This window comes from Fusarium sambucinum, chromosome I, assembly GCF_050947815.1.
Source record: "Fusarium sambucinum isolate potato_lamoka chromosome I, whole genome shotgun sequence".
NCBI lineage: Eukaryota > Fungi > Ascomycota > Sordariomycetes > Hypocreales > Nectriaceae > Fusarium > Fusarium sambucinum.
Genome location: NC_139294.1, coordinates 10,025,408 through 10,045,135, shown reverse-complemented (window position 1 = coordinate 10,045,135; position 19,728 = coordinate 10,025,408). Strand labels below are relative to the sequence as shown.

The 19,728-nt window shown below is 49.1% G+C and overlaps 7 protein-coding genes across 7 annotated transcripts; 2 read left to right on the top strand and 5 right to left on the bottom strand.

Annotated features, from left to right (window-relative positions):
- Positions 1-366: 366 nt before the first annotated feature.
- Positions 367-1,888, bottom strand: FSST1_005966 (tryptophan--tRNA ligase WRS1; the record flags this gene model as incomplete). The annotated part of the gene is made up of 4 exons (XM_083232290.1): positions 367-777; positions 832-1,156; positions 1,204-1,701; positions 1,767-1,888. 4 exons carry the CDS (start codon positions 1,886-1,888, stop codon positions 367-369), a joined length of 1,356 nt encoding a protein of 451 aa, XP_083089396.1.
- Positions 1,889-2,421: 533 nt separating this feature from the next.
- Positions 2,422-3,217, bottom strand: FSST1_005965 (emp24/gp25L/p24 family/GOLD-domain-containing protein; the record flags this gene model as incomplete). Its single annotated transcript, XM_083232289.1, has 3 exons — positions 2,422-2,744; positions 2,828-2,951; positions 3,020-3,217. 3 exons carry the CDS (start codon positions 3,215-3,217, stop codon positions 2,422-2,424), a joined length of 645 nt encoding a protein of 214 aa, XP_083089395.1.
- Positions 3,218-3,588: 371 nt separating this feature from the next.
- Positions 3,589-4,454, top strand: FSST1_005964 (U1 small nuclear ribonucleoprotein C; the record flags this gene model as incomplete). Its single annotated transcript, XM_083232288.1, has 6 exons — positions 3,589-3,598; positions 3,660-3,665; positions 3,727-3,828; positions 3,882-4,025; positions 4,074-4,127; positions 4,180-4,454. The coding sequence occupies 6 exons, from the start codon at positions 3,589-3,591 to the stop codon at positions 4,452-4,454; spliced, it is 591 nt and encodes a 196-aa protein (XP_083089394.1).
- Positions 4,455-5,012: 558 nt separating this feature from the next.
- Positions 5,013-8,075, bottom strand: FSST1_005963 (uncharacterized protein; the record flags this gene model as incomplete). The annotated part of the gene is made up of 1 exon (XM_083232286.1): positions 5,013-8,075. One exon carries the CDS (start codon positions 8,073-8,075, stop codon positions 5,013-5,015), a length of 3,063 nt encoding a protein of 1,020 aa, XP_083089393.1.
- A 6,066-nt stretch (positions 8,076-14,141) lies between these two features.
- Positions 14,142-15,001, top strand: FSST1_005962 (uncharacterized protein; the record flags this gene model as incomplete). Its single annotated transcript, XM_083232285.1, has 2 exons — positions 14,142-14,204; positions 14,264-15,001. 2 exons carry the CDS (start codon positions 14,142-14,144, stop codon positions 14,999-15,001), a joined length of 801 nt encoding a protein of 266 aa, XP_083089392.1.
- A 509-nt stretch (positions 15,002-15,510) lies between these two features.
- On the bottom strand, positions 15,511-16,014 carry FSST1_005961 (F-box protein; the record flags this gene model as incomplete). Its single annotated transcript, XM_083232284.1, has 1 exon — positions 15,511-16,014. The coding sequence occupies one exon, from the start codon at positions 16,012-16,014 to the stop codon at positions 15,511-15,513; it is 504 nt and encodes a 167-aa protein (XP_083089391.1).
- Positions 16,015-16,619: 605 nt separating this feature from the next.
- On the bottom strand, positions 16,620-17,240 carry FSST1_005960 (HD domain-containing protein; the record flags this gene model as incomplete). The annotated part of the gene is made up of 1 exon (XM_083232283.1): positions 16,620-17,240. The coding sequence occupies one exon, from the start codon at positions 17,238-17,240 to the stop codon at positions 16,620-16,622; it is 621 nt and encodes a 206-aa protein (XP_083089390.1).
- Positions 17,241-19,728: the final 2,488 nt, after the last annotated feature.

Below are 19,728 nucleotides of genomic sequence, written 5' to 3'. Positions count from 1 at the left end.
TATGTTTATGTTATAATTATGTGATGTCGTCGGTATGTTAAACGATAGGTTGCTTTGGTGATGTTTGTAAGTGAATTGGGAAAATAGTGGCAAACAAAATAAATGCGGCGTCGGTCGTTGACGTCGAGATTCCGAAACTTGAGAACCGAGGCCGAATAACAATTTCGATGTCGGCGCGGGTGGGTCCGGGGAAGGATCTCTATCACTCAGGGTTTGGCAGATGACTTACACCATCGATGCTGTAGAAAGCACCATATCGCTGAGAAGATTCACTTCATAGACACAATAACACCATTTTTGTTTATAATTCTTTTTATATCGCCTTCTCGTACATACGAACGAATCCATATCCTGTTGTCTCCATGTCTAAGCGGACTTCTCAACCGTACGGTCAGGCAGCTCGGTCTTCTTTTCCTCGGGCTTCTTTTCAGCCTTCTCTTTCTTCTTATCCTCCTTGGGCTTAGGGTTGGGGTTTCCGGCCCACTGTAGTCTTCTGGGCTTCATGAATGACTCGAGAACTTCATCTGTGACAGCAGCTCGTCGCTCCTGGAAGTTCTGGACAACAGGCTGGAGAGCCTCAATGGCCATCTTCTTCAGCTCACCGGTGAGAAGGGATCCGCTCTTGTAGTCGTCATAAACCTTCTGGAGCTTCTCATCATCATCCTCAAAGTAGGTAAGGTAGATGTAAGACACATCGACATCAGGATTTCCTCCCTTCTCACGGTGCTCCTCGAGTGTCTCTCGGCCACCACTGAAGGCAAACTTATTGATTTTGTTCTGGAAGTTCTTTTGTCAGTATTCGCTCTCCAGGGTCACTAATTTTCTGCGCACCTTAATTTGCTTAGCAGTATCGGTCATGAAAATGGCCGAGTTGGGGTTCGAAGATGACATCTTGCCACCGGCGCCCTGGAGGGCAGTGAGGAACTTGGAGTGAATCAAAGCAGGCTTTGGTGAAGGGTTCTTCATGCGATGGGCGTTATCTCGTACGAGTCGGAAGTAAGGGTCCTGGTCGATACCCATGGGAATCAAGCACTGGATCTTGCCAAGCGCCTTTGTTCGGACAGTAGCGGGCTCGTCAGACCAGATCTCGGGGTATGATGTCGCAAAAGCAGCGACACACTGCACCGAGGGGAAGAAAATCTTGCCGATGTTGGAGCTATGTCAAGTCAGTATTGGAGTCGAACGTGCAATTCATCAACCTACCTCCCGTCGAAGCCAAACGCTCCACGGACCTGGTTAAAGGTGACCAGCTTGGAGAACTCCCAGGCGTTCATGAGGAAATGGTTGCTCAAGTACTTGAGATCGCTGTAGAGGAAAGTCTTCTTCTGGTCGAAACCAAGCGCAATAATATCTCGAGCATTCTCCATGGCATATGACAGAGTTTCCTCAAATGTCAAATTGTCCTTGAACAGCGCCTTCTCGTCATCCGTCAACATGAAAACCAAGGGCACATCAAAGACATCTTGCAGCCACTTTGTGAACTCGAGAGGGATTGTGTGGCCAAGGTGAAGACTACCGGTGCTGGGACCGCGGCCAGTGTAGAGGAAGAAGGGCTCGCCGTGCTCGTACTTGGTGAGGATCTTGTCGAAGTCGCGATGGCTGAAGAAGAGGCCGCGTCGGAGCCAGCGATGGGGCTTCTTACCTGTCACTTGCTCGAATCGCTCGAGAAGCGCATGGTCGATCTTTGAGGTCTTCCACTTCCTTGTTATATACTGTCAGCTTCAATGTCCAGCTCTGGTACGTTTGGTTTGGGGTGTGGCGCTCACGAGCAAATGGCATCGTAGTCAATGGCAGCAACTTCGCCATTCTCGCCTTGAGCTCCCTCAACGGACCAGGGGTTAATATCCTGGTCCTGAACAGCAGTCGCGGGAGGGTTGAGATCGGCCATGATTTCGATTTGACCTTGGTGGTGAAAGTTGTAGTGGTCTTCTTTGTTCTGTCCAAGTATCGCGGGGTCTTTCTTGTAAGAGGTGGTGGGTATGGAGGGGCAGCTCGGACTTCAGCACCTTCCCAAGTTGAGTCACGGAATGAGTGGTAGCGCACCAACCAAAATGGACCTTCCGCCACAATTGATATTGCCAAGCACGCGCCACAATTAGAACTCTCCTCTGCACTTTCGATATCAACCAGTACTTAGCATTGATATGTATAAACGTTAAATTATTCTCTTTCATGACTTTTGTTACACTCGACCCCAAACATATTCTAGGTCTGGCAAGTACCAAGCCTGCTTCTAATCTCAACAATATACCTGCCACGAATTCCAACGCCAACATGTTGAAGAACTTGGTCCACTTACACGGCCACATCCACAGACCAAGGACTGCACAACAAGATTCCTTCGTAGTCTTTAGATAATGTCCGACTCTTTATGATACCAATGAGCTTCGTTGTAGGCAATGCGCATGTAAAAATACTCTTTTAGATAAGATGCTTGGATCGGAAGTATGCGCGGAGGTACATGATCTGCCAAGCCCAGAGGCCAACGAGAAGCCAGGTGGTAGCAATACCGAACCACTTGACACGGTTGTTGGTGCTCTCATTGGTATCTCGGAGCTTCTGCTCTCGGGAGCGGAGGTACTCCATCTCAGTAACAAGCTCGCTGGTGATTTCCTCAATACGGCGGAGCTCGGCCTCGACAGGCTTAAGCTTCTCGGTGGCCTGGATGGCGGACCAATCCTTGGCATCGGCACCAATATCGATATCGAGTTCAATGTGACGGGTAGGGCTGTTAAGTCGTTGAGCTAAAGAATTGTCAGTATGTTGTTAGGTAGGAACAGGAGCTTGGCATGTGATCCATGACATGCTTGGATCCGAGTAGACGTACAGCCAGAGGCAATGTTCTCAAAGCAAACATCGAAAGCAGCGTCGGCGTGAGAAGTAAAGACAGTTCTTGACTCTCCAACAACGTCCCTGGGCCGACCATACTCGTTGCCAACGGCATCACGAATCTGCAATCATGCATGTTAGACTAATTTTCCAATTCAGACCAATCTGTCCTCAATCTGGCGCAACGTACGTAAAGGTTCACCACCATGCCATCGCCCTTGAAGCCATCAACGGTCGCTGTCACCACAACAAGGGTGTCCTTTCCGACAAAGTTGCGAACACAGCGCTCCTTGGATCCTGCAATAAGGTCGAACTTGAGGGCGCTAACGGAGCTGACGAGCAGCAGAACGCTGCAGAAATACTGTAGCAATGATTTTTGGAGAGCCATTGTCGTGGTCGGACGCTGTGTCAGGTAGTCGAGAATCCGGTCTTCCTCTCCCAGTGTTGAATCGTATCGTAGATGGTAGGTTGGAGAGGAAAGGCTACGTAGGATAGTTCTACTGCAGTTACACAAGGGGCTTGCACTGGAGTCTAAACTGAAAGGTGTCCCAGTCGAAGCTGTGCCCCACAACCGGGAAGAGGGTGCCCCTGAGTTGGCCAATTGTATGTAGCCTTGGCACTGGCCTTGTCGTTACCATCACGTGTGGGGCAGCCTCGTCAACTTCCAGATGTTTTCGCGCCTGAGCTTTAAACTGAACCTATAACTGTATCATTGCTCATCAATTATTCACATAATAGCGATCGCGCATTGCTTTCAAGATGCCCAAATGTAAGTTTGATCTCGAATCGTCTAATCAACATCTAAAAACTCCTGCTGACTCTTATCACAGTCTTCTGTAAGCTCCTCCAATACGCGCGAATCAACAAAGACCCCTCCGACTGACATCTTATTACAAGGCGATTACTGCGATGTTTACCTCACGCACGACTCCATGAGCGTGCGCAAGGCTCATAACAGCGGCCGAAACCATCTACGAAATGTAGTCGATTACTACGAACGTACGCTACTTCTCCAACGCGCGATGCGATCTTGCGACTAACAACATCGGTAGAAATTGGCCACGAGAAGGCCCAGTCTGTCATCGACTCAATCACGTCTTCTTATGCTGCCGAGGGCCAGGCCCACGCGAACCCCATGCTTCCTCAGAATCAGCCTGGCCACGGCTTTCCCCCGCCTCCCTTCGGCTTCCCAGGTGGTAAGTACTGAAATTGTCATGAGGAAACACAAGACTAACATGCTTCAGGTATTCCTCCTCCATTCCCCGGAATGCCCGGCGCACCTCCTGGACAATTTCCTCGTAAGTCCTCCTTACGATCTTCGCGGATGAGAACGAACCTAACTCCAAACAGCACCTCCTGGCGGCGGTCGAGGTATGCCTCCTATGCCTCCATTCCCAGGGGCCAATGGCATGGGCATTCCTCCTAACGGTTTTCCTTTCCCTCCTCCTGGTGGCTTCCCATTCCCTCCTCCAGGTGCCCCCGGAGCTCCTGGGGCTCCCGGTGCCGCATTCCCCGGTATGCCCGGCATGCCTCCGCCTGGTCAGGGCTTCCCTCCCGGTGGTATTCCACCACCTGGGTTTGCTCCTCCTGGCGCAGGACCCCCTCCTGGACACGAGAAGCGATAAGCTTCTACTGGGTGGCTAGGGACGAGTTTGGGGCTGGTTTTGCCCATAGCATTGTTGGCGAATTAGGCGTTAAGGCAGTATCTGGGGAAATGGAAAATATCACCAGCCTGAGATACTACAGGGTTAGAATCGAAGAACTTTTTTTATCCTTCTTTCAAATGGCTACAATTTTGATTACATCAATCACAACTCTTTTCGGTGTATGTAAATGGTGTCAACAATCGATCGCCTCTTATATGCTGCCTCTTCAGACACAAGCAAATTGATTGATATATATATATATGCATTAGTTATCTTAGATGAACAGCCACTCCTGCCCAGTAGCAACGTGCAAGTGTCCTCCAAATATCATTCCATATAGACCATTTCGTAACAAAATTCCAGATAGCAAGCATAAACATGACCTTTTCATAATCCTCCATCATTCGTAAAGCGTGAATCATCTCTGTCGTGAACCTTTTGTCTTGATATCTTCTGAGTAGCAATAGCTGTCTACCTTTCATAATTTCCCCGAGAATAACCCCTTTTGCTGATAACACAGCCAAACTAGGCACCAGCTCAACGGGATACAATACTTTCGTATGATTGGTAATGGTCGCGGGCGGTGGTCGATCGAATCACTTCTCCGACCCCATCACGAACTTCTTTCGGCCCGCTAATTTTCTTGCGGAGCTCCTGCGAACGCTTTTCGCGTCTCTTCTCGCTGAATCTACGCGGAAGATTCTGCAGCTCCTCTAGCTTACTTCCAAGAGAAAGCCGTCTCTTTTCCTTGGCGGCTCGCCTGTGAACACTGTTGGCTCGCCAAAACGATTTCTTGACATCACCGTCCGCAGAATGTGGTCTCTCATCGTCATTGTAGTTTCGTCGCAACGAATCAAAACTCGAGCGGTGCCTCATAACTCGTAGGTTTCCGCTCGGGGTTCGTCCAATAGTGCGGCGTTCAGTAGTAGGCCAATCATAGCTCGTATAATGGGAATCCTCTCGAGACGGAAGGACGGCAAATGTGCGCTTCACTCTAGAGCTGAAACTTCTCTGTGGTCCCTTGGGTCGGTTGTCCACTGGATGATATCGATAGACCTCATCAGCCGGTTCAGCCGGCCAATGAATGTCGCAATCATCGTCGCAGTCTCCGTCACATTCGTACAAATCATCGCTAGACCATTGGGGGCGCCAAAAAGGATGCAGCTTGTCCTCCTCCACAGGACTATCGTCGGGACTAGGATATTCGGGCTCAATTTCCATGGTTGGCATGCCTTTGATACGGCCAGTTCGCGAAAGCGATAGAGTCCGTGAAAGGAAGCTCGAGGGTCTTCGTGAAGATGGGGTATAATCAACTGAGTGGCGTCGTGTACGGTTGAAAGCTCGACGGACCACAGAAGGTCTGCGAGGTGGCTTCTCGTTCATTGCCTCAAAGTAGTTGCCCATTAGCGCCATCTTCTCGTGAGCAGGAGTCGTTCCTGACGGTGTCGCGGGGATAAAATTGATGAACGGCGGATGGCTCGGTGGCTCTGGGGGCGCTCGAGGGTTTCGGAGTGGTGAGTCAACATCTGCGAGAGAAAGATTTGGCTGAGGAGGTGTGTTGGGAATTTCTTCTGATGAGTCTGTTGGTAGTGGAACGCCCAAGTCTTCCTCGGCCTCCGACTGTGTCTGATCTGTTGACTCGGAGGGCTTTACGGAATGGTCAACCATCAACAGAGATGAGTTCTGGTGAGGATACATCTGCACCGCCTGAGCCTCCGAGACCACTGGATTTGTTCCGTTTGTGTCAACAGAAGCCTGTGAAAATGGCGTGTTTCGTGAGCCATATCCTTTCGTGTTCAAAAACTCATCGTGGTGTTCCGAGCTTGACAGCCGGCGGCTTTGAGAAGGGCTTGAGAGCGTCTGCGTTGTATGAGCTGCCTGTGAAAATCGAATGTCGGGCACTTCCTGCGTATCCTTCTTCTTATTAAGATATTCCTGCAAAGCATTGTGAAGTTTCATGCTTTCGGCCGTCAAAGAACTGGCCCTTGAGCCATTGCGGCTGGTAGGAGCAGAAAGAGAGGACGAGCGGGCTGGTATAACAGGGGGGTAATCCATGGTTCTCTCATCTGAGCTTTCGGACGCAGAGTACGAACGACCACGAACCGGGCGCCGAACAATAGGTGGCTCACTCCTTCTAGAGGAAGAATCGTTTACTGTGGAGCTGACACTGGTCGCAGTCGTCGTCTGGCTTGACCGTCGGCTAGAACGAGACCTCAACGACGGTTCCCTCGATTTAGTCTTGTGGGACGACAACCGATCAGGCACAACAACCACTGGTATAGCACCGGTTTTCCAGATCTCGCGTCGAGCTCTGCTACTCGAGATAGAATTGGTCGTCACGTTTGAAGACTGGCTCTCAGATTTAGGAGCACTTGGTCGTGTTCGCATCCGTGCATCATTTTGCGATCTCTCCGACTTGAGAGAATCTGTTGTTGACACAGATGACGCATTGGTAGGTTCTCGTAAAAGGGTTTGTTTCCGCACATGGCGCAGAGTTCTCTGTCTCTTTGGGGTCGTATCCAAAAGATATGCCTCTACGACAGTTGAGACAGTAGATCTGTTTGAGGCGACGGACATTCTGCGTGGGTCAGAACTTGTGATGGTGCTTGATGCAACTGATGAGGGAGCATCACGAGTCGAAAGGCCTCTTGTGGAAAGCACTTCGGCTCTCTGGTGTAAAGGCATTCCCCGCACAGCTTTAGCGGCTTGTGTTGATGTGACCATGTTTGGCTCGATGAGCTTTGCCCTCCTGGCTGGACTTGAACGCATGACTTCCAGCGGTTCAGGGCGCTTCTTGACAGTTACCATTCTTTGCAGATTGTGGTCCCATTCCTGCTCTACCTCGCTCACGGAGCCCCAGTCACTATCGTTGTGGCCCCAGTCCCCTCCAGGTGACCTGTATACGCTGCTCCCCTCCGATCGAGGCGCAAAATTGGCCAAAGCCGAGGCCAATGCGTCAGGTCTAGGAATGCGGTTACTTGTGTCGGAAACGTGACGAACATTCGGTCGCGAGTTCTTGGTGTTTGCAGATTTGCCCTCATCCTCTGATGATATAGGGTCCTCCCGGGCAGTCGTAAAGGAGCCAGATTGAGATTCTCCGATGGTAGTATTTGAACCAGCACGGTCGCTAGCAACAGGTCTCAATAGTTTTGGGCGGCTTGTGGAATGATGAGGCGGCGTCACATCAGGCGTAGGCGGGCTCTTCTGGTTAGGAGGCGTCGAAGGCGAACGTAGATGGGATGGCTGGGGAGTCCGTAACGTAATATCGGTTGCAGCGGGGCTACTGGTCTTGCCGGAAGAGTTATCAGAAGGCTGGCGCGAATGTCTCGGTGGAGTTGGTGGCAGATCCGGGCCGCTGCTTATCCTCCGCGACTGATGTTTAAGAGTTCGTGGACTTGATGGCTGTTTGCCATTGCTGGAACGAGAGGTATCAACAACCAGGCCATATCTAGTTGAAGGGCTTGCTACTCGTATAGGTAACTCAGATGCTCTTTCGGAGCGTGGTCGCGGCAGGGTTTTGTGTCTTTTGAATTGCAGCTGACCTGTTGGGCTGGCCTCGAAAGGTGCTTTGGAGGGATAATCGGCGGATGGTGCCATCATGACTGGCGATGGGATTGAATGTGCACCCGAGAGCATGACTTTGGTTTATTAGAGATTTTTAAAACTTTTGCTTCGCGACAACAATGTTGGGACGGTTTAGTATTGGCATGCTGGCAGCCATCGGACAGAAGCAGGGTTTTAGAACAGTTGCGGAACACAACATGAACAAGTTAGACGGTAGTCCGAGACATGCAAGCAAGTAGGCGACGCGCTTCAAGGGTAATGGCAGGTCTCAACCAGAAAGCGACAGTTGAACGCGGCTACGGACGTGAACCGGCACGCCGAACACAATCGCAAACCTGGCTTAAATAGTTGCGTCCAAGGTCGAGCGCGACAGTCGAAAGCGCATGCTGGGATGAAAGAATTCGAATTGTAATCGCGTCAAAATTGGTATATGTATGATGAGTTGTATTGATTACCAGCGGGCTGTGGTTAAAACAACCACGGGTGAAGAGGCTGGCATAGAACAAAGACGGAAAAACGGGTGAGGTAAGATGACGAGAGAGAAGATGAAGAGGCGTACTCTGTATTGAGCGAGGAATAGAGCCAGCCAGTAGAGTAGAGTAGGAGATAGATGGATGACGGGGGTGTGGAGGACCCGACCATACGATGGAAGCCCAGAAGAAGCAAGTCCCATCAAGGGTCGAAAGGGAGGGGACAGTAGTGGGACGCGCTAAAGAGAGGCAAGCTTCCAGCAGTCCTCAGTGGTCTTGGGAGACTTGTTTCAGTGGTCCCAGTGTGCATTTCACGAGCTGCAGTGGTCCGACGGGCTCGAGTCGCAAAGTGCAGGAGCGACTCGTCGAGTCCATCACAGTGTCCGTTCCCCGTTTGGATTGGGGGTTTGGATTAAACAACAACGTAGACTCAGCTACGGCTGAGTCAATCTAGGCCATTCATCAACCGATCAAGACAAAGAGAATAAGGGTGTCAAATCTAGTACTCTTGCAGTAACTGTCGAGTCACTGGCCAGCCCACTTACATGCGTTCGGGGTTAGAATGCAATGCAATGGTGGACGAATACCATGGCCGAACTGCCGTGACACAAAAAGGCCAAGCGAGTCTTGTGAGCGACAAGTGAACAAGCGATTGCTGGGACGGTCCGAAGGGCGCTTCCCATGTGCGCAAGGGACATAAAGTTTCTTTGACGGTGAAGTAGCTTGGCAGCTTAGTCTAGACAGTTTGCTTTATGCTTTTTAAGCATTCTATTGGGAAAAGCCAGACGTCTTAATTAAGGCTAAAACTCATGTTGTTTGCTCGTACTGTGAGACAGTGCGTGCGTGTGTGTGTGTGTGCAAAGAGAAGAGGAGGGAGAATCGCTTCAAACTTGGTGGATACGATATGCAGCATTGGAGGCCAGACTCGTGGGTGTTGGGGTTGGGGGAGACAATCCCGGTTAATTGCTATTTCTTTTATTCAACCTTCATTGCCGAGAGGAACTGAAGTAGAAAAAAACGCAAGGATCATAACCTGTCTTTGAAGCAAAGAAAGAAGAAACAAACTGCCCCGCCCCTAATCGATGTACGGCGATGATGCAAGACAGTAGTACCAATAGCAGTTGCAGTTATCAAGTAAATCGATGGCTGGCTGAATATGCTTCTCTACATACACCGACGCGCATGAGTTCTGAAAAGCCCTCTCTCTTTGTTCGTGCATCCTTCTTTGGCCAGTAGCCCCCGCCTCCGCCCATATTTTTGTCCTTGACTCTTCTTCTATTCATCCTTCTCACCATAGCACTTGGATGAATCACATCTCTCGAATGCTACCCGCTTCGCAACACCACCAAGTTTCCATGTCGCGGGGACGAATCCGCCGCGTCGGAGGCGTAACCCTACCGACTTTAGAACAAGACCACTAGATCTAAAAAGAATAAACGGCAACCTAGAGCTTCTGCAAACCAGCATAAGTACTGTCTTGACCAGCCACTCACCTCCCAGAGCACCTCTCCAACTCAATTCGCTCACAGCCCTCACGTCCCTCTTTTCTCCTGCCATTGCATGCTCGTAAACCGAATCACAATCCTTTTTCTGGAGGTCTTGTAGAGCGGAGCGAAAACCAGCCTTTCTCTTTCTGTACATTGTCCTCGTCGGGGCTGAGATAGGCAGGTATCGACTGATGCTGTCAATCGACTGCAGCTCATGAACCACCAACGGTCTCGTTTAATGCTGGTTTACATTGCTATACCTTCCTGACCTTGTTCATTGTCGCGAATCAACACTTAACAAGAGTATGAGCATGAATGCTACGCTCTGAGACAATGCTGAAGGCAATGGCCTCACACGTCTCAGATTCAGCCCTGCAGGCGGACGCTTAGCCCGCTGATTAGTGTGCTATATCAAGCTTGTATCCAGTATGTTATCACGAGGACTCTCAGTTCCTGGCTACTTGGAAGTCCCTGCATCTCGGATGAAGGTGGTGTTCCTGAAATTTGACATTTGATCAACCCGTGATAGTCGCATGTTGTCGTATAATCGAACGCTTCGGCCAACGAAGGTATACGACAATATTTTCTCATTTTTCATTTTGAAATCTCATACTGATGTAGCAGTGTCAAAGCATACCATACATCCATCATCAGTGGTTTCTAAAAGCAAAAACTAAGCTTCATATGGGTAGGTTGGCAGTATCTACGTCATAGCTCTAACTCCAGTTACTACTTGGTTACCCTATAGCCAACTATACCACTTTTCGTTGTGTTCAAGTATGTAAGTTGATGATTGACGCAGATGTCATTAAGTTATTCTACACCATAATTGCGAATCTTCCTCTTAACTCGTTATAACTCATAATTACCGGTTTTAAAGTAGTTGGACGGCGTATTTTTGTTGCAGAATACAGTTGATATGATAGGTTTGTCTTGCCAGTCAGATGAGGGTATCATCAACACGATCAAGTTGTGGTCAACAACCACACAGCATCGCTAACATAGCAATGGCAAGCAGACATGGTGGTACATGATGCATGAAAGTAGAAGAGAACAACAAGGAACCCAACAAGAACACACTTAGTAGAGTGACATCGCGTGGGACAGGGAAAATGAACTATAAGGGCTTTCCACAAGCGGCATGAACACTTGCTGATATGGTGTGATCAGCAATCTGAAGATAAGAAAATAGTGAGATGCAAGGCTAGATACACAGGTAAGGAAGCAGGCCTCAGGAAATTAGAAAGCTTGGCTTTTGTCTTCTGGGCACTTTAGAGATGGAATCAGTGGATCAGTTTATGTCATTTTATGGACACTACAGTACACCCTTGGCTCACCTATTTAACCTGCAAGGCTAATGAAGCTCAGAGTAACTTTCCATTGCCCCTTGGAGTAGGTATCTAGGTGGCAGTAAATATGGATTTTCTGAACAATGCTACTTGTCATGCGGCGTTCTGTACCTATGTGTAACTCGATTTCAATTCTGCCCCTACCTCGACTGCCTGACGCATATGTCACGTGTCATTATGATCATGTTTGCCTGTGATGATTCCTTGATGTGATAAATTCCACTGTTGTCCAAACAACATCACGCCGATTACTCAAAGTTCCTTCACAAAAATCGACTTTTCCCAATTGAACTTACCCCTTGCTTCTGACCCTCATGGCATCCGCTATTTTGAGGGCTCGAGCGTACGGCACCATGCCGAGCCGGTTGCTCGAGCTGATGATCCCCACTACTGGTGCAGTTTAAACAGAAAATCGAACAGGGGGCGGCTTGATAAGCTTATAGCGCAGAGAGGATGAACATGCAAAGCTGTCCGACCATGACCAAGTCCCCGCAACAAGTTTCTGTGGTGGGAAAGAGAAGAAAAAGTTTAGCCTCCATCCAGATCTCAAGACTCGGAAGATCTTTTGATGGTCACTTGCGCCTCTGGTCACTGGACTTCGTAACAAAGAGGTTGTCGTACGAGAAACGAAGGGAATGAAGCAATCATCATCGCTGCCGGGGCTGGATGATGCGGGGAGAAAGTGATCTGGACGGACGAACAGAGATACGACCCGCTGTCGAATTCGTATGGCAGGCAGCCTTGTTAATTCCCTCAAGTTAGGTATCGCGCCTTATCCCCTGTCCAAACCAAGTCTGGCTGTACCCGCAGAATGTTCGACTGACCGATGTCACCTAGACGAGGGCTGGCTGAAAGACTCACTCACATTGTGCAGTGTTGGAAGACTGAAGCTGAGTATGAACTCAAAGTTTTACCACGGATATCTCCATGGCGTGGCTTGGATGAAACAGTCAAAACAACAGCTTGCGAATCCGAACGAAGCGGCTGGATGATATATTTATCAAAGCCGCTGACACGGCTTCTTGTAAGCTTACTGGATGATGATCGCCGACGCTAGAATCGGAGGCTGGGCGTAATGAGGCTGTGGCTATGGTACTAAAACAAGCCACAGGGCCTACATCAACTACGTAACCGACTGGTGGTAGATGGTAAAGTTTCTCGTGCAACCTGGCAACGTTACCACGAAAGTTTTTACCACGATCCCCCCCACCCTGTCATTTTTAGGGTAGGTATTCTCGAACCAGTGACAGGTTGACACTTTGGAAGATACCGCCAGTCACATGGAAAGGGTGTGGTCAATACGAAGAGCAAAACAGATAACGAGTTGCTGTGCGAATGGGAATGGTCCATATGGCCATGCTTTGCAAGTGAAGGGCACAGCAAATGAACAAAGAAGGGTGTTGGTCAAAGTCACTTGCCAACTGACTGACTCACCCAGCGGGTCAAGAGGATACGCTGCTCGAGGCCTATTATTTTGCGCGATAGCACAATCCGAGATCTCCAGACCCTTGTCTCCAGTCTCCAGTCTCCAGTTTCCAATCCCCAATCCCCAATCCCCAACTACACATCATTCTATTCTAAGTTACGATCTATTTGGAGATCGAGAACCCAAAACTGGGATTATAGCCACAAGGCTTCATATGAAGTCATCGGTTGAACTGGAGGCCGTTGAAACGAAACGTTCCAGTTATTTCCATCGTTGGTTTTTACCAGCTTCGGCGCTCTACCTTGTTGAGGCTCAGGCCCAGAGGGACGGCTCCATCTCGGAGCATGCCCTGGATAATGGCAAATGTGGCTGACCGGCAGGCCCGGCGCAGGGCACAAAAGCCCATGGGACAGGGCTGGGCTAGGTTTCCGCGGGCGAAGAACGCCATATTCCAAGAATAGCCACCTTTCAATTCTTGGTGGCAGCCTTACACCACTCATGGCAGCCTGACGTTACGTCTGCCATTCCCAATTAACTTGTGGTTTAAGCTTTCTCACAAGATCGAATCGTTGCATGCTGACATAGCCACACCATGCGATGCGCGTAGGGTTCCGATCTGGATTGTCCATCAGTCCCCAGACCCTCCCGTTTTGATTGTGCAGAGCAGAGTGGACATACTGCATACAATGTTGCCTGCCAAGGTTTGGGTCACTATGTATTGCTGGGGCGATGGAGAGAAAATTTGAAATTGCAAAGCTCGGTGAGCTTGAGAGCTATCACCGTGGGGCACGTCTGCAAAGCTTTGCTCTAGACTTTGCTAGGTGCAGTTGAGCGACATGGTAGCATGGCTACATGGCTACTACGGCCCGCTGCAAGTTGTCGATAACAGGGCCAAGACAAACATCACGGCTCTTTTGGGCCATGTATGCCTATTCGGGACTGGGAGGAATGCCGTGAGTGGTCACTAACATCTGACAGCAATACGGAAAGATCCAGGGTATTGGCACCGGACAAGTCCACCCTACCCACACCTCGTATCCATCGTTAGCATTTTTAACATCCACTACTTCGGCATGGCTTATCATCAGCCCTGCTAGTAACACCACCGAACTAGTCGGCCGCCATTCGCCTGGAATAGAATCGAATTAACCATGAGTTAGTCGGCTCCGCCCTATCTCGCTTACATACCCAACAAACTGGGCCACCATGTTGATGAGATATAAGAAATGCTCTGCCTCGTCTACAGCCCCTTCCTTCATACAATCTAATACACCATCGTCTTTCGTTCAAAGATCCACTCTGTCAACTTACATACACTGACAAAGTACATTCGTTAACACAAACATACATACTAAGCACCAAACACTATCATGAAGACTTCCACTATCATCCTTGCTGCTGCGGCCGCTGTTGCCAACGCTCACTACGACGATGTAAGTATTATTCATAAGCACTACCGGACTTGAAAACATACTGACTTACATGACCCTAGACTCACGTTGGATTCACCACTGTCTATAAGAACGGCACCGTCACTGAGCCCACTCAGTACACTACCAGCACTGTTTACAGCACCAAGACATACACCGTCACTCAGTGCCCTCCCACCGTCGTCAACTGCCCTGTTGGCCATGTCACGACCGAGACCATTGCTGTTTCCACAACCATCTGCCCTGTCACTGAGGTCCACAACCCAACCGAGCCTGCTCACCACAACCCTACCGAGCCTAGCAAGCCTCATGAGCCTACTCACCCTGGCCAGGACGTTATCACCAAGACTCAGACCTACGCCTACCCTCACCCCACCAACCACGGCCAGAGTGTGACCAAGACCATCACTTACACCGTTCCTGTCGATCACGCCCACAACGGTACCGCTGTTTACCCTCCCCACACCTACCACCCCGTTCCTTCTGGCGGTGCTCACCCTACCGGTGTCGCTCCTCCTCCTCACTCCGGTTCTGAGGGTGGAAAGACTCCTCAGGGCGAGCAACCCAGCAACGACGACGGCACCGACAGTGGCAGCAAGGGCAGCGAGGGTAGCGACAGTGGGAGCAAGGGTAGCAACGGTGGTGACAGCTCCTCCGGCTCCGGCTCTGGCTCCGACTCCAACGAGGACCACGAGCCTTCCACCTCTGATGTTCCCGAGCCTGTGACTGCCGGTGCTGGCATGAACACCGTCACTGGTCTCTTGGCCATTGTCGGTTTCGCCGCTGCCTACCTCATCTAAACTGGACCTTCTTCTGGTTGGTTGATTAACTGATTGATCAACTACACCTTGCTTCTTTCTTCAAAACTTCTTACGATCCTTACATGATGCATGAAAAGCATAACACTTGGGCATGATTTGATTTTTGTTCGTGAAAGCGAACGGCGTTAGTATATAGGGGGTTATTTTTATTCCGCTTTGGACACCAATGTGATTGGGCCGAGCGATGACGGGATTGGGGGAATGCATTATATGAGATCCGAACGCGATATGCAAAACGACTTTATAGATATGCTAATTTTTACATTTAATACTTTACACTAGCGACCATTCATTTAGACTAGATTTTGATTTCCGCTGCACCTGTCAAAGGGTGTACTTATAAAATATAGACGGTCGCAAATATCCATGTACCATTCTCAACTATTGTGATATGTTTATTAAGTTGTCAAGTAAATCAATCGCTGTTGCCATGTATATATATCCCTGCAAAATTGCATGCTGATCCATGTATGTTGATGCACAAAATCTCAACATGCTGTCTTTCCGCACATCAAGTTGAGAACCCAGGCCTGTGGTATGTCCTGCTCCTTTTCGCACTCACTCATATAACTCAGATAAAGTGCATATCGAAACAAGACTCCTCTCAACTCATCTTCACTCATGTCCTTTCCCACCCCATTCTTCCACTTGCCAACGTCCAACTTATCTCCCTCAACACATGCGACCCATGAATCTCCGCGCAAACCGACCCAGAGCGCCATGAGGAATGAGCTGTCGACGGGTAAATTCCGAGGTACGCTGCATCTTGGCGACCAAATCGAGGGTCGTCGATGCCGTCGCACAGGATCTTGTGCGACAGCGACGATTGTGTCTTGCGCCACTTCCGGGTCCAGAAACGAGACGAGAATCTCAAATGTGCGTTTTGCGAGAATCGAGTTGAATGTTCGGGATGTAAGACGGGCTTGCTTGATGGCTGGGGTTGGGAGGTTGTCCAGGATCTGGATGACAATTTCTGTGGGGAGCGTATCCATTGTAGGTAGTTGAGAATGTCTAATAAGTTAAGCAGGTCGTTTTGTAAGCGATATGTGAGAGACAGTATATTAATGAGTGAGAAGCACAAATACAAGTAAGCGGCAATTACCATCACGGGTCTTATATTTGACTTCATATCCCCTATTTGGTTACGTTGCGAATAATGACCCGAGCTGATGTCTTGCCCTTCCTTCTTGTCACAGCCCCTGGGCTAATCTAGTCCATACAGGTTCTCATGTAAGACAAGAAGCCAACGCAGATCAGCCATGTTGGTTGAATCAGGTGAGAACAAAGGGCGTCAATTGGACCGAATCCCCGACTGTTCTAGCCTTTGGTGTTGTCCTTTCTCGTAAGGTCGCTCGTAAGGGTTCTTCTTACTCCTCGTAAGGTTTGCGGGGGCCGTGACTGTGCTTTTAGCCTTATGGAGAATCGAACAGTGAGTGAGATTCAATTGGTGGTAGTTATCAACCTTCCTCTGTTGTAAGACAGATTGGATAACCGAGATAAAATTGTTCGAGTCTGAGTAAGAGAGTAATATTGAATTGCTTTTTTGTAGTTGATTATGTTTTAGGTTTTAATGAATTTAATTTCTCAAGAGCTCGATCTACTCGGCTGTCTCCTCTTGCCACCATTGCCTCATCAACCGTAACCTCTCCGTCCTCTCCCTGGCCATCCTCCTCCCCTCATCTGTCTTCATCATTCCCTCGAGCAACAGCAGCTTATCGTCAAAGTGCTCCATAGTGTTCTCTAGCGTGCGGCTCTTTGCTCCTCCAAACGCAAACGTTCTTGCGATGCCAACTGCACCGATGGCGTCCAGCCGGTCGGCGTCTTGCACAACTGCCAGCTCCGGATACGTCTCCACCAGGGTCCGAGTGTGCGCCGGGTCCTTGACTTCGGAGGAGTAGCTGACGCCGAGACAGATGGCTTGAACAGTATCGGCAAGATCCTGCGGTGCGCCAAAGGATACAAGCACCGATGCTACCATTCGTGAGGGATCTTCTCCGGGACGGAGATACTTCTTGTCGCCGACATCGTGAAGCAGTGCGGCCAGAGTGACAAGAGACCGGCATGTCGAAGGCGTACGAGATTGAATGTAGTGAGAGAGGCGGAGAACACGCTTGATGTGATTGAAGTCGTGAGACGCGTCGTAATTGGACATGTACTTCTCAACGTAGGACGTCACCTTTCCGATGAGGGCATCGTCAACTGAAAAGTTGGCCGTCATTTTGTGATGAAGTCGGTAGCCGAGTATGGATGGCTTTGTGAGAGGACGGCAGGTTTGCCGATAGGATGAAGCGAATGCCTTTGTCAAGAGATATCGCATGACAAAGCAAATTCTGTCAAAGGAGAGATGCTTTGAGAGTGGGTGACAGTCAAGTCTAAGATGAAAACTAGAACAAAAACTCGAGATAAAAAATTAGCCCCATTCACGATGTTTGGTTTGTAATCAAAGGCTCTGCGACTCTTCCGTATAGCGATAAAAAACCAAACTGCATAGTCCAATTTCCAGGCAGCCGTACAACTCAAATAGGAAGGTCAAGTCCAATTGATGTTGTTTCAGCGAATTTCAGACGCGACTAGTAACGCGTTGAAACGAAGCCATTGTGAGATCACGACGGGTGACCACGTGACCTCTCAAACTCGCAATATGCAACTCCAGAGACAATCAAATATGTTAGAGCTTTTAATAATGAACTAGCATGAGGCAGAGTAAGTATTCGGTTTGTTTCTCTTGGATCAAGGTCGTAACAATTGTCCTGTGTCGATCTTACTCAGGTAGTTTATATGATTCGGACATGCTACATACCATATATTGAACTTGTATGCATACACATTCAACGATACAGGCTTGTAGTCACTAGTTTCCTTGCATTACCATTGTTTTTTGAAGAATTTTCACAATATGTTTCACTCATTGTTATAAGCCTTCAAGCATTACGTTCTGTTTAGTATAAGATGGGTGATCGGTTGACCGACTATAAACAAACACAAACTTATTGACCAGTCAAGACACGATTCAGCCTTTCAAAAACCTACTTGGCCAGAACCAGTTGCAGCCAAGCACCAAAGCATGAAAGTCACCATGATTATACTCAGGGCCGCAACTTCTGCAAGGGCGGATTGCCAGCGGCAACTCTTCATGCATCTCAACACAAAAGCGTCGGCTTACAGCATGAAAAAGGTCATATGAGTCCTCGTAGAAAAAAGCTCGCAGTATAGAGGACCATTTTGCGTGCAACCTTTGTCAAGTGATTCGGATCCTCTGTGGAAACGTCGTATATCATTACCTTGTCGCATAGGTCCCGGCGATAACAACTCCAACCTCACTCGTCAATAGTTATCCCTCCACCTACTTGGACATGCAGCATACGAAGGCGTCACGTTCTAAGCCAAAGTTCCTTGTTGATGATCCTTACCTCGCTTTTGGGTTTTTACAAAGTGGAATAATCCCCCCGCTCACTTACTTGAAAGCAAGCAACTATCACAAGCATAGACCTTGTAGGTAGAATGAGGGCGGTGGGTGCACTCTTTAGTTGTGTGATGGACCTCACATACCCGCCGGAGCTAAAAAGTCATAGCATGCATGTACTATGTAGGTAGTCGGATGACGGAGGACCGATGTCACCGATGCTAGACCTGGAAAGATAATGGTAAAGTCTTGGAGGTTTGTGCCGGGCACTCGCGGACGGGCCGTAGAAGGGAAAGATGGGGATGGTATGCCTAGACCCATTGTACTTGTCGAATAAGGTACCTGAAGATGTGAACTGTACTCAGCGGTATCCATAACTTTTGGACTGGGCTTTCTATCAGAGATTTCTGTGTGCATAGGAATGAGGAGCTTGCCAGGGATGGTCAAGGGAGGTGGTTGGACATGGGAATACAAACGAGGCCTCGATATGTATGTACCTTGTACAGCGGCCTGTATATGGGCCACCACCAATCCACATGTCTCTGTTTTAGTTCAATAGCGCAGGTATGGATACTCTGTGATAGTATTTAGCGTGAAAAAGATATGCCGTGGTAGAATATACTACCACCAATGCGATGATAACGGAGCATATCATTCCGCATTGAAGATGAGCGAAAGCCAAACTAGTCGGCCGGTCAAGTGAGCCAATTCTTGACTTGTCAAATGCAGAGTAAGTCATATGTACATACATACTTGAGTACGGCCGCATGAACTCGAGGGTTGCACTACGTCTCGCCCGATTGAAGAGCGGCCCAATAATGGAGGGAGGTATCAAAAGCAAAGGCAGGACATTATTACGGCAGATTAGATGTGATGCCATGCAATGCTATGCCATGCTATGCGATGTGAGATGAAGACAAGTACGTAGGAGGAGGAATTGCATGATCCATAGATTGTTATTTGTTAGTATTGGTGAAGAACAAATGCAATGCTGAGGCCTCTGCATGGGGCTGAAGTGGTTGACGACGTTGAATAACAAGGCATGATTGGATGGCCTGCAGCGTGACGAGAGATGGCTTTTAGCGGTATCACGGGCCAATGGCGGGGGAGATATAGACGCTCAACGGGGATCACCTTTGGGCTTGTTTAGCGGTGCTGGAGATGTGATTGGCGCAGTGTTTCTATGCCGGGACCTCCGCTCCCTGGGACTCAGTGGGCTGCTTCTAAATATCGCATCGTTGACCCACTCTTTGATGCACGCACTCTCTGCTTAACCGCCCACGCTAGAACCGGGAACCCTCCT